Genomic DNA, 13,420 nt, shown 5'->3' with positions numbered 1-13,420 from the left:
GAGGTAGTGGGCTCTCCCATACTGGAGGGATTCAAGACGAGGCTGGACAGCCATCTGTCAGGGATTGTCAGAAGTGCCTTGGTGGCCTCTCTCAGTATATTCCAATAGCCAACTCAAGACACAGACGAAAGGAATTCTTTTCAAAGCTTTAATCCTTTTACAACTTAATGACTCTTTCAGATGCTAATCACCAGCGACTAAAGCAAGGAACAGCAGAGTGGCCTAAGCTTCAAGTAGGCAGTTGATCCCCGTTTGAAAGAGAGTCACTTGAAGACCCAGAACTTATGGGCTAGGGAGAGATCCTCCCTCTTTCCCTTGGGTCCATGGGAGGCAGCCGTTGCTTGCGCGCCAAACGGGCACTACGCCTCCTTTCCGCACCCTCCATCACTCGTCGCTCTTTGCATCTGCGTCGAGCATCTAAGAAGCCCCCCTCCCGCACTACCAGGGTCACTATCTATCTCTGGAATGCCGGCAGGAGGAATCTCTGCCAGGTGCTGAGCCTGTGAGGGATGAGCTGGCTCCTCTCCCACGGATTGCTGTTCCTCCTCAGAATCAGAACTGCTCTGGGGCTCTCTGGGCTCAGTTTCCACCCTGACAGGGATGCTCTGACTTGGATTCTTGCACTGAGCAGGGGGTTGGACTCGATGGCCTTGTAGGCCCCTTCCAGCCCTACTGTTCTATGATTTTATGATACGATGATTAAATAATAACCTTTATAAACTTTCTTGTAATACAATATTATTTTATTATTTATATAACTCCCAGTGTCAGCTTGATTTGTTAATGCTACCAAATTAGAAAAAACTATTTTCCTGCTACTACTCTTATATTGGTTAAAGGAAACCAGTTAGCCTAGTGGGTGTCTCCTTGACACAAGGTAAAAGGGCCGAAACGTTGGGATTCAGTGAGGACAACTGGCCAAAGCTGAGGCAGACATCCTGGGGTTATTTTTCAGTTTCGACCATGTGGAAATGGGAAGGAGAATAACACAGAGGTAGGAACGTCGCACTCACCATTCAGCCTCTTGAGATGGCCCCAGGTTCTCGCATTATGACAGAGGGAGAAAAATGTCTTGCTATCCACTTTCTTCTAAATAAGATGAAGTGTGTGTGTTCGTTCCAAAATAATGGACAACTTTAACATGGATCGTGGTCAGTCATTTTGCCATTACTTTCCAGAACACCTTCATATATGTCAAGTATCAAAATGCCAACTGAATATATTGTATATTTTATTTTCTAGGAAGCCTGATGGTTTTTAAAATAAAAGGAAACTTCTCAAATGAATCCTATTTCAACTCTGCAAGCATTCTTCCATGTGTTTTAAGATTATTCCCTTAACTGTACTTTCTATTTCCAACTGCAAAAAAACAAGCTGTTAATTCTTACATCTACTGTTGGGGGAGGGGGGGAAATCCCCGTTATGATTTTTTTTGTTCTGGATGCCATTTCAGGGCATATTTAAAGCAAGCACATATGCACCATTACTAATCTGACAGCAAAAGAGTTGATCTTTTGTGGCCTTGTAAATAAACCCACTAAAGTTACTAGCCTGCTGAGACTAAGGGTGTAATCCTATGCAAATTTAGAGAGAAAAAAAAAGTCTTACAACTCCTAGCATTCCTCAGCCAGCTTGTTGCCAAGGAGGGAGAGCCCCCTCCTCTGCTGCATGGAAATACAGGCTACTAAGCCTCAGCAGGCTAGTAAAAAAAGTGGCTTTCTACCAATCACGAAGAAAAGACTTCCTTTCCTCCACGGATGGCACAGAAATGCAGTTGGCTGATGGTTGAGAGACAAATTACTGGCAGAAGAGGCTGAAGCAATCCATCCCATCTCTGCTGGCCTGCTCACTCACCTGCCTGGAATTTATTGTCGCCTATGGTGACCAGGTGAGTTGTTAAATACAAGGCTGATTCATTACTAGTGAAGAACAGTAGAGCAATGCTACTATAGTGGAGGCAGAGCAGAACATGTCTGAAGCTAGTGCAAGGCACCGCTTTTGCGCTATCTTGTCTCTGTGTTCTGGGAAAAAGAGCTAATAGGGGCAGTGGCAAGTTGACTGTGGCATCGGCAAGTTGACTGTGGCATCAGCCATCGCCTGGCTAAAAAGACTAATGTAGACATTCTACAATTCACCAGTTCCCTGCTTAGAGGAACAAAAAGAACACAACATGCCCCATTCTAAGTCAGTTTTATTCCTAAAGTCCACTGGATGCTGTGCAAGAAAGAATGACTGAAGTTCACTATTGTATCTTGGGAGCCAACTTTTTTGTTTCCGTTCTATATTTTATGGATTGCTATCCTGCCTCCCCATAAAATGTTCAAGGTAGAATACAAAATAACATAGAATACATAATAAAACATACTACATTAAAAACAAGGGCATCACAGTAACATAAAACAAAACAGGATAACACTTCAATAAAACGGCAGCCTGGGTGAACAAAATCATATTTGCCTAGCACCAAAAGAATGTGAGGCATAAGTGCCAGATGTAGAATGTCCTCCCTACTTATGTACAACTGGGGAGCCACTATTAGGAAAGGCTTGCTCACTGGCCCCACTTGACAGATCTCTAGAGATGGGGAAATCCAGAGATGGCCTCAGCAGAAGATCGTAAAACACAGGTGGAAGCAAATGGGAACATATGGTCCCTGAGGTTGCCTGATTCTAAGCTGTCTAGGTGCTTTAAAAGGTTGGAAATATATAAGAAGAAGCCAGTGTGGCTGTTTCAACAGTAGTGAGATTTATCATCTATATCCAGCAGAACGTCCACATTCTCAATTCTGCACGAAGTTTCCAGATTATTGTAGAAGGAATCAGGCTGCACATTTTTTTAAATAAAGAGACTGATCATTTGCAAAGAGGTATAATGTATGAACTTACTTTTTCAGAGTTTCAACCTGAACTTCTAACCTGATTTTTTCGTCTACCACCGTCTCGTGATGACTTTTCCAGACATTAGAAGCCGAAACCACCTCAGGCAACTGGATTTCCTGGAGAGTGTATAAATACAGACCATGTAATATAAAGAATTCATTTTTAATTCTGCCCAGTTCCCTAAACACAGGAGGCATTTTCATTCAAAGCACCTTCCAAGTGTACTGCAGTAGGACAGAATAATATAAACTTAATCTCAGCATAAACACACCACTAAGAAAACTTGGAAAACACTAGAATCAAATGGGATCTAAGGTGTCTTACCAACCTCCTAGCACAGGAAAACATTTAAACCCACTAAGAGGGTATTTGTAAATGAGGTATTTTACAGTGTTGTTCAGACAATAATTTTTATGAAAGATGAAGACGTCCCTACAACCCATTGGTTAGAGGATACTCCAGATCACTTCTCTTTTGCTGTTTCCCTAGCACTTATAGACAGTGATTAGAGGCTGCTGCTGGGATACATTTCTCCCACTTCAACTGCTATGGGCTCCTGATTGGCTAGTGCCCATGTATCACAGACAACAAGCAACACAATGAGATCACAAGGGGGGTTTAAACCCAGTGTTTTCTAAACCAGGGCACTTGGAGCACACTGGCTGCTTGCCAATAGACTGGACTTGTAATTAAGCACTGATAGCTGTACACAATAAGGAATTCCATCTGAGTGAGCGGGCTGGCACAGGAGGGATGGAACATTCATACAAAGCAAGTGGTCTGCCAGAAGAGGGAAGCCCTCTCCTCTAAGCTCAGCATAGAAATGCAGTGGAGCAGGGCTCTTGGTCTTTCCTCTGCCAGTCCTCAACAACCTAGTAAAGGTAACTTTTCTAGTAACTTTTGTGGGCTTATTTACGAGGCTGCAACAGAGTGTTCTGAAACAAATAAGCACTACAATGACAGTCAATCTGATCTTTCTTAAACAACATAGGATACTTAGCAACACATCTTCCAAAAACCAAGAAAAATCAACCCACTTCAAGCCACACAGCAGAAACCCCCCCTCCATACCATAGCCAGTGTTTGCAGTGGTTAAAAAAAACAAGGGGGTGAGGGGTTGAACATTTGCCGCAAGTCAACTATGTAATTTACATATACAGTAGAAAAGCTAACTGCACGACCAAAAGAATGACTGGGTTTGGACATCATGGGTTTATTTAAATCACAAGCTGCAGCGCCTGCAGGCACCATATCGCATATCCAATCCCCATTTGGGGTTGTCGTGTCTTACAAGCCCTAAAACATATCATGGGTTTAACACAATGGGTTTAACCCTCACATAACCCACACTTGCAGGGTTCCCACAACATGACAACCCCCAAGCAGAAGTTGCATATTCAAAATGGTGGCCGCATGTGCTGCAGCCTCACCATGAGTTAACCCAAGGTGGGCTGTCACGTCATATGAACAGTTTCAGTCTGTAGTACAGCATCTACTATCTATCTATCTATCTATGCTTATTTAACAAAGTGAAGAGTTCGTATGAAAACTTATCCTCAATAGTTCAAGAGCACAGAGACAAAATTGCAGATGTAACTCTTAATTGGTCACTTTCTTCCATTTGAAGAGCTACTATCAGATTCTCCTTTTCTTGAAACCGTTATGTAGCTGGAAGGAAGAGGCTTTCAAAAAGGTCCCAAACACACAGATTTACAACAAGCAATTCCTAAGCATGCCTTAGGAATTCAAAAGATCAACTGGCTTCCAAACAAAATACTCAAATGATACTTTCTGCTATATTCACATCAAAATAACCAATCTTGGGAGTCAGATCTTCAAGGGCAGATTCTTGTGCTAGTTGCACACCATCTTTGAGTTCAATTGCTCTCCAAATCTGTGTGCTCTATTCTCTCAGATCAAACTGGAAGTTCAGGGTTTGAGTAGGCAAGTGAAGAAGCAACAATTATGGATGGAAAAATAACAGAAATATAAAAATGCATTAAAATATTAGAAGACCTTTGAGGAAAACTGACCAAGGTCTGATAGGAGCATGGAAGACTGGGCATTGGTCAAGCACTAGGCTTATGAGCTCAGGCTGTAGGGTTACTTATGAATACAGTCTTATGAACTGAATTCCGAGTCAGGGTGTCATTAGGTGACCCAAGCCCCCAGACCACCCTTCCTCAACCTGGTGCCCTCCAGATGCTTTGGACTTTAACTCCCACCAACCCCAGCCAGCCTAGCCAATGGTCAGGAATTCTAAGAGCTGCAGTAAAACATCTGGAGAGCTCCAGGTTGGGGAAGGCTGACCTAGGCCAAGGCATTATAAAAAAAACCCAGCCAGTAGTGGTTTATTGCAATTAAGAGATGGGGTACACATTCCAAGCAGGGGTGCCTGAAAATGCAAGCACCCCAGTTGGGTGACGTGAGCAGAATCAAGGTGAGCACAGCCCATCCTGAGCTGGTATCCCACCTTAATTTTGTTTTCACCTCAGATCCTGTCCTGCTCTAAACTGAGCTCTGCCTCTTTGCTAGACAATGCAGGGACATAAACAACAGAGTGGTCAATTAAGCAGGCAAATGGTCAAGCACAGTCAGATATGTAGGGTCAGGCTAAGGCAGCAGCATTCAAAAGAGCAGGCAGAGGTCAAAACACAGGCAGTCAGATACGTTACATGGTTCAGAAGCAGAGTCAAGGAGTCCAAGGGTCAGTATCACCGAGCAAGGTCCAGGCAACAACGCACCAGAGCTGCCGGAAAAGTGTTGTTTCCACCACTGGCTAGGCAGACACTGAAGCCTGCTGCCCCACCCAGGGCTCAGATGCAGTACATTAGAGCTCTTTGGTCAGAGCCCTACTCATGAGGAGCCCCTTTCCTCTGTCTGCTACAGCCTGGCCTTTAGTCAAGGTTCCCTGAGTTGGGCCTGCCTCTTCTGACACTGGTGCTCTCTGGAACTTGGGGAGTTCAGCCTCCTCCTCCGAGGCAAAGTCTCCCTCTTCCAGAGCAGCTGGGACTTCAGTAGGCTCCTCCACAGACTCAGGCCCCTGTGGCAGCGCTGGCACTGGCAGGAAGTAGGCATCACCCTCTGGTGGGGCCTCTAACTCCTCCTTGGAAGAAGAGGGCTCCAATACGGGCATGACAGTTCCTGTCTGAGCAGGCGGGTCTGTAGGGCATCCTCTTCTTTAGGAAATGAAGCTCTGCGCATTGATGGGAGTGCCCACTGCTGCCTCTGCCATCTCTCCCTTCCCTTGATCTGGGGTTCTGCTTCTGTCAGGCCCCAGCCAAAGTATATTCTTTTGATTACCAAGATGAAACAAAGCCACTTGCGCAAAAAAGATGAAAGTTTACTGATAACAAAAAGATTCAGAATATACATGCAAAGAAAGCTTGTACCGATTTCCTGCTAAAGAAGCTGTCACAGCTGGGTTATCTGGGCCCCCACAATAGACAGAAGCCGTCTCTTGAGCCATGAGAGTCCTCCAAGAGAGTAATGTGCGTATTGCTCCCTGAAGCGAGACCAGAGACCAAAACCAGCCTGCTTGATTTCATAGGTTTCTCTCTCTCTAAGCTTGAGAGCTGACAGGCAATGCCCCTTCCCCCTCTCAAAAGAAGCAGGGAGGCTCCCCCCGCCCAAAGGTGCTCAAAGCATCCCAGCTTGGGAAGCTGATTGTCTCTCCTAAGAAAAAGACCACAACATTCCAACTCCTGGGAGTGGGGAGTCTCCCAGCAATTCTTGGAGAACCAAGGCAGCACACCTATCTCTTTAACTGGGCAATTAAGGCCTAACACTGCCCAAATGTTGACAAATGGAGCTGTACTTGCTTGGAACCAATTAAGGCCTGGTATAAAAGACCTGCTTACTTAACCATGAAACTGCTGGTTAAGCCAAATCACACAGCTCTACTACCAGCATACAAGAACTCTGTGAAGCCCACTTTTTTGTAATCAACTCACTACACAATCAAACCCACAAAAAGCCCCCAGCACTTCTGGGATAAGCTGGATGGCAACCACCCACTCCTTATCGTGATGAGTCAAGAGCAAAACAAACAAACAAACAAACCCCTTCACAAAGCTAATTTTACTAGGATGTTTGAGAAGCCATGAGTTTGGAATTGTTCGGAAGGGGCTATTAGCCATTGTGGCTTCAGAACTGGGAAAAAGATTTAACAGAAACACTCAGAAAAAGGATTGGACAGCTACCTCAAAATGCATCAAGTGTATGATTAATGTCTTCATTATTTTGAAACAATGGCTTCCTACTCAACCACTCACCTTCTCCCTCATTTTGGAAAGTAAGCTTTCCACAGCCACTTCCAAGTATCTGGCTCTTTGTTTCTGAACACTAGCAGCTCTTTTCAGGGCATTCCTCCTCTCCTCCCTTCTTTTGTTTTGAGTCAAAATCTGCTGCTTATGTTCTCCGACTTGTAGCTTCCATTCAGTAATGTTCTTTTCTACAGTCTGCAATGGAATTAAGGAAACTTACTATATGCAAGATGGAAGCTAGCAGGTGAATGGGGGACTGTGTGTGTGTGTGTGTGTGTGTGTATGCGCACACAAATAAGATCAAACTGGGGTAAATGAGAGACAAAAAGCAATTTAAAACGCTGATCACGACAATTGGTTTAAAGTCAGGCATGTGGGCCAGTTCAATTACTCTGGCAAAGCTACTTAAAACATGCAACTAGGTTGTGCTGAAATATTTTGAAGAATTAGTCCAGACACTACCTAACTTTGAAAACCTGAACCCAAATACTTGGTGGCAACCTGACCCAGGCAGCCTACCAGCAATGCAAGTAGAGGTTGTCACCTCTTCAGCCAAAGCAGGACTGCATCCCCATAAAAGGGGGACAACGACACTTCTACTACCTTGCTTTCCATAAAGTTGTATCACCCTTATTTTCAGTTACGACTGATGCAGCTTTTGACTAGCCTAAACTGCTGGAATATTTAGGGCGCAGTCCTATCCAGATAGGCGGCTGCCTCTGAACTCAGAGGCAACCGCCTATCCAATGCAGGGCAGGAGAAGCACACAGGGATTGTTCCCTTCACGCTCCTCCTGCCCTGCATTTTCGGCTGGACTGCCAATTGCAGCTATCTAGCCGTGGGAGGGCTGAGCGGGGAAGGAGGCTGCCATACGACACATTGGATGCGTCATACAGGCATTTCTGCCCTCCCTGCCCTGGAATGCCCCCAGACATGACCCCTTTTGGCCGCTCCGCGCTCCTCTTGCGAGTGCGGAGGACGGGGCTGTTCCGCACTGCCTTGGAGGCAGCGCGGAAGTGGGGGGAGGTCAGTTCTCCAGGAACCAACCTCAGAGCGTGGGCTCCGAGGTCGGTTCCCAGAAAACGAGATATCCTATGGCCATCTAGCCACTGTCTAGCAGCCATAGGATTGCTCCTTAAGTCAATTAGATTAAAGCCCTTTTGATCAACTAAAAAGGTACCCCCAATCAAACAAGCAGAAGGTTTTAAATGTGAGTTGTTTTAGTATCAGGCTGTAGAAACACTGCATACAGGAGGTGCCATCCAAGCAGCATTTCCTTTCCCTGTCAAACAGGAGAAAATACCCATGCGTGCATCGTCCCAAAGGAAACATGCTTCCCCCGCCTTCAAAACTCTTTATGCAGACAGAAGAAAATGTGTGCACACTTAATGGAGCAATTAAAACTTGTGTAATCAATCGATTGGCAGTATAATCCTATGCATGTCTGCTCAGAATTACTGAGTTCAGTGGGGCTTACTCCCAAGTAAATGTGTATAGGATTGCAGCCTAAGATTATTTTAATCTAGTGACAGCCCTACAAATAGGGTTCCGGGTAAGTTGGGGGGGGGGGGGCTCATTCAACACAGGGGAAGAGCACCTGCTTGGCATGCGGAAAGTCCCAGATTCAATCCCCAGCATCTCCAGGTAGGGCTGGGGAAGGAACCTGCCTGAAACCTCAGAGAGTTGCTGCCAGTCAGCATTGACAATACTGGGCTAGATGGACCAATGGCCTGACTCAGGATAAGGCAGCTTCCTAGGTTCCAAAGGCTTGAGAGCAAGTTATCGCACCTGCGCTAGGGAACACCTTACACATCAGCGCTGCATGAACATTGCAATAGGTCTCCAAGGCTTTTAAGAACAGGCTTGCCCCAGCACAGCATCTTTCAGATAGATTTGCCAGCTTGCCAATACTTCTAAGATACAGTAGACTTGCAGGCTTGCTAATACTGCTATTTGTGTCCCCAAACAGACGCCAGTTAACAGGGTGTTTTTACATTCGGAGGACAGGGTGGTCTTCTAAGAAGCGATCCTGCTGATGCCGCTCTTGTGATGTAGCCAAATTGTGGATCCATCTATCTTTATGATGGGACATTTGCAAATACAATCACAGGGCGATAATAGTGTCAAAGCAAGCTTAGGGGAATAGAGGTGTTTGTTTTTTTACTGGATCAGCAAGTTTCAAGAAGTTGCCTGCAGGAATGTTTTTGAGCTACTAGTCCAATATAAACTTGCTGAGTCTACACTTCTACTTCTGTGGGCTCAAACTGGCCACTAATAACTCAGTCTAGAACAGGCCAGAATACTTTATGGCCTGCCAAGTCAAATGCTACCTGCCCACCAAAGGCTTGATAAAACCACCTGGTTTTGCTGCCTGCTTGAAACTGCACAAACAAGGAAGTTGTCAAGGCCTGGCAGGATACCATGACCTGGTTCACACGATCAAAACAGTGCCACGGTGGGCTACAGTGCATTTTGAATATTCCAGCCTCAGCTGCAGCTTCTCATCTTGTCTGAACCCAGGGACCATGGGTTAAACAACCCTCACATAACCAATGTTCTGTTGCTGGATTATGTAAGGGTTGTTTAACCCTCACATAACCCATGGTCCCCAGATGCAAGAAACATGACAAACCATGGCTGGGGCTTGAATATTCAAAATGGCCACCCGCCCACACCACAACCACCGTGGCTTATTTACGACACGGTGGGCTGTTTGATCATGCAAACTTGCCCAATATGTAGCTAGTGGGCAGTGTTCAAATTGGTAGGTCACAGGTTGTGCAGTCCTGCTCCAGTAAGTTGAGGTTTGTTGGCAAGGAGAAGTTAGCCATTGCTAGAGAATGCGTCTGTTATTTCCCCTTTCACCACAAGATGTCACCATTACAGCACTACAGCTTTTACAGATGAGATGAGATGACCAAAAAAACAAAAACAAATTACAGTTAACAGGTATAAAACAGCTTTTATAGCAAACAGTTATGCATTCTTCAAAAGACCTGTCCATTTTAAAGTCTGGTTACACTTAAGAATTCCTATCAGTACAATATGCATGTTATACCAACATGTCTGTAGAGGTAAAGTATGGCCTCTATAAATTATAACTTCTAAGAATAACCTCCGTCCAGGCCAAGAAAATACACTGGAAATACAGATACTGCTTTTTTTTTTTTTTAACTCTTTGATGGACTGTGCCCAATATATTGAGTACTATTTCTACAGACTGTGTGTTCAGAGTAGGCAAACTTGGCCATAGTTTTTTAAAAGTTGCCCATTTACATCTTAAAAAAAGCATCATTGTTTTTATTAGATTTGTGGTTTTCCTTGCAAAATGTAAAGAGCTTACCTAAGGAAATTTTGTATAACTACTACGTGACCAACAACTTCAAGCCATGGTCGTCTTGATGCCCCCCACACTAAAAAGAATTGCTCAATTTATCAAAGGAGTGAAACCAATCAAAATCGTAACCTGATATTTTGTTCTTAGTTGATTATTCTCAGCCTCTTTTTTCTCTATCTGATTCTGCAGGTGGGTTTGCACTGATTGTATTGACTCCAAGTGGCGTGATGCTTTTAGTACATTCACCTAAAATTTAAAAGACAACCTGAAATAAATTGCAGCTTCTACATAGCAGTATCTAGAAGGAGCATTCATAGGGACCCAAGGGCCAAATTCAGTTTTGGAGAAACTTGGGGTAGGGGCACATTCCAATGTTGGGCAGGGCCAAAGGCAAAAATGGTGGGGGCCACACCACCCCCAAAACTGGCATATTTTAGCTGGAAGCTCTTACTACTGGTAACTAAACTTTAGGAGAAGTATTTCAACCTTGTAGAGTGGAATAAACTGTGCAAAAGCTGGGAAATCACGAAACTATCGGATGATTGGGAGAAGGGGGGCTTGGCCATCTGGGGAACCTCAGAGGGCCAAATTCGTACCACTGGAAGGCCAGATTTGTCCCATGGGCCTGAAGTTCCCCACCCCTGCTGTATGGGAGGTCTCTTGCATTGCCCTTCCACAAACGGAAGGAGTCCAGAGGAGGCTCCCCCTGGAGTATGGAGAGAGGCAGTTTTCACCAATGACCCTTCCCCCAGCAGCTCCCTCGTGCCACTTCCCACAGCTCCAGAGGGTTCCCTGACCATCCAGAGCAGGTTTACAAGGGGATGCAGAAAGAGGAGGAGGGATTGGCAAAAATCCACCAGCAAGCCTCTGAAAACACAAGATGCTTGCAGTGCCTACTTGAACAGCAGTGAACTGAGAGATGGCCTCTTTCTAGTGAAAGGCAAGGTGTCCATTGGCAGTTACGGCAGGAGATACCCACTGGCCAGCTTGAGCCCTTCTTTCATAGATTTACAGTGCAATTTCAGATGTGTCTACTCAGAAGTAAGCACCACGGAGTTCAATTAGACTTGTGCCCTATTAAATGTGTATAGGATTGCAGTCTTAGGTCATTTAAGGCACAATCCTATGGACATGTAGACAGAAAAAAAAGCCCTACAAAGCCCAGCATCCCCCCAGGCAGCCATGCTGGCTGGGGCATGCTGGGAATTGTAGGACTTTCCCCCCCGTCTAAACGTGCATAGGATTGTGCCCTTAGTCATTTAGTCCAAGTGAAATCAAAGTTCTGCAACTTGTCTATGAATCACATTTTTATGTTTACACCCCACTTTCTCTTCCAAAAGAATGCCCAAAGCAGCCAACAATAATATATAAAAACAAATCCAATATAAAAAAAATCAAATTATGAAAGTTTAATAACAAATGCCACAACAGCCCATCAATAAAATTGCAATACTTAAGAAAAAGTGGGGTGGGGGTGATTCAGTTAATGAACATAATAGAAATGTAAACACTAAATCAGTAAATTCCTATTGTACAAATATTCCAATAAATGAGGGAATAACGCAACACAACACATATTTTAGTCAAAAATATATACCCTTGGGCTGCAATCCTGTACACACAGGGATGTATCTAATGTTAGTTCTACTTACAGTAGACCCACTGAAATGAATGGGACTTAGGTTAGACTAACATTAAATACAACCCATATCTGGAGATAAGCTCCATTACGAGACTTACTTCCGAGAAGACAAGTTTAGGATTGCTCTCTTATGCTCCCACTCCAGCAGCTAACACACAAAAATATTGGGATACAGTATTGTCAGCGCAATCCTATACATGTTCACAAAGAACCAAGAGCCATTGAATTCAGTGAGGGGCTGACTCCTAGGTAAGGGGGCCTAGGATTGCAGCCTAAAGCAGACAAATCCACCCTAGAACAAGAAGGTGCCAAGAGGGAAGGAGCAGCCCATCACTGAATCCTCCAACAATGCACACAATCGAGTTATAAAGATATGGCTGCCGAGACTGAAGACAAAATATCTTTTCAAAGGAAAATGTTAACTTACTTTCTCTTGCTGAAGCTGAGTCGAAAGCTCTAAAATAAACCTTTCTTTTTGAGTCACTTCATTTTTGAGACACTTCAAGTGGAAAAAAAACAACCACCACCGAATATGGTTTAAAAAGGAAATGTTAAAGGGAGAAGATGGAGCATGCATAGAAAAAATAGTACAGGAATAATAAGTATACTGGCTTTTTATCGACTGCCTAGGAGGGATGCTGGAGAAATTTGACACAGACTAAAATGAGCTCGGATTTCTAAGAATCTGACCTGCGGAATCCACTGCAGAGCAACCCCCTCAGGCTGCACAGGTTTGTGGACTTTCGGATGATTTTTTTTACTTTCCCGAAATGTATGCATATAAATTTGTAGGAAAATACATACGTTTCTGCTGAGGAAATGTTGAATGGAATGGGGGACAATACGCAAAATATTACGTACTAAGGTAAATTATGTAAATACTTACGTAAATACTTATGTAATTATTTGCGTATTTTTCCGCAAGACAAAAAAAAATTCACATCCGTCTGTGGGCGGACAACAGAACAAAAGGCACCTGACAATCCGTGAAACCCAGACAGAGTGGATTTTACACAGTCCGTACATCCCTGCTGCCTATGGCCTGTTCTCATGTCATGAAGCCCCCAAACAGCCAACACACACACACAGCATCATAAGACTTTGGCAGGGCAAGCAACCTGGCGCCCTCCAGATGTTTGGGACTACAACTCCCACAATATCATCCATGTTGGCTGGGGCTGATGCCAGTTGTAGTCCCAAACATCTGAAAGGCACCAGGTTGCCTATTCACCCAATCTGCATGATCTTTAGTCTTTCCTGTTTACTGAAAACAGCAATGAAGTTGTCACGGTATTTG

General features: G+C 44.4%; 1 protein-coding gene across 5 annotated transcripts in view; it reads right to left on the bottom strand.

Moving 5' to 3' along the window:
- Positions 1-13,420, bottom strand: part of ODF2L (outer dense fiber of sperm tails 2 like) — a 45,140-nt gene that overhangs the window by 20,959 nt on the left and 10,761 nt on the right. For all 5 annotated transcript variants that reach the window (XM_084852031.1, XM_084852030.1, XM_084852034.1 and 2 more), the window contains 4 exons: positions 12,551-12,622; positions 10,611-10,727; positions 7,154-7,339; positions 2,886-2,995 (listed from right to left, as the gene is read on the bottom strand). In XM_084852031.1, the coding sequence (XP_084708157.1) occupies positions 2,886-2,995; positions 7,154-7,339; positions 10,611-10,727; positions 12,551-12,622 (485 nt within the window). The remainder of the gene's footprint in view (positions 1-2,885; positions 2,996-7,153; positions 7,340-10,610; positions 10,728-12,550; positions 12,623-13,420) is intronic.

This window comes from Heloderma suspectum, chromosome 4 (genome assembly GCF_057233095.1).
Source record: "Heloderma suspectum isolate Gila_16-S chromosome 4, 16-S_ref, whole genome shotgun sequence".
Classification (NCBI taxonomy): Eukaryota; Metazoa; Chordata; class Lepidosauria; order Squamata; family Helodermatidae; genus Heloderma; species Heloderma suspectum.
The sequence above is the reverse complement of the archived record's forward strand: the minus strand, read 5'-3'. Positions and strand labels throughout refer to the sequence as shown.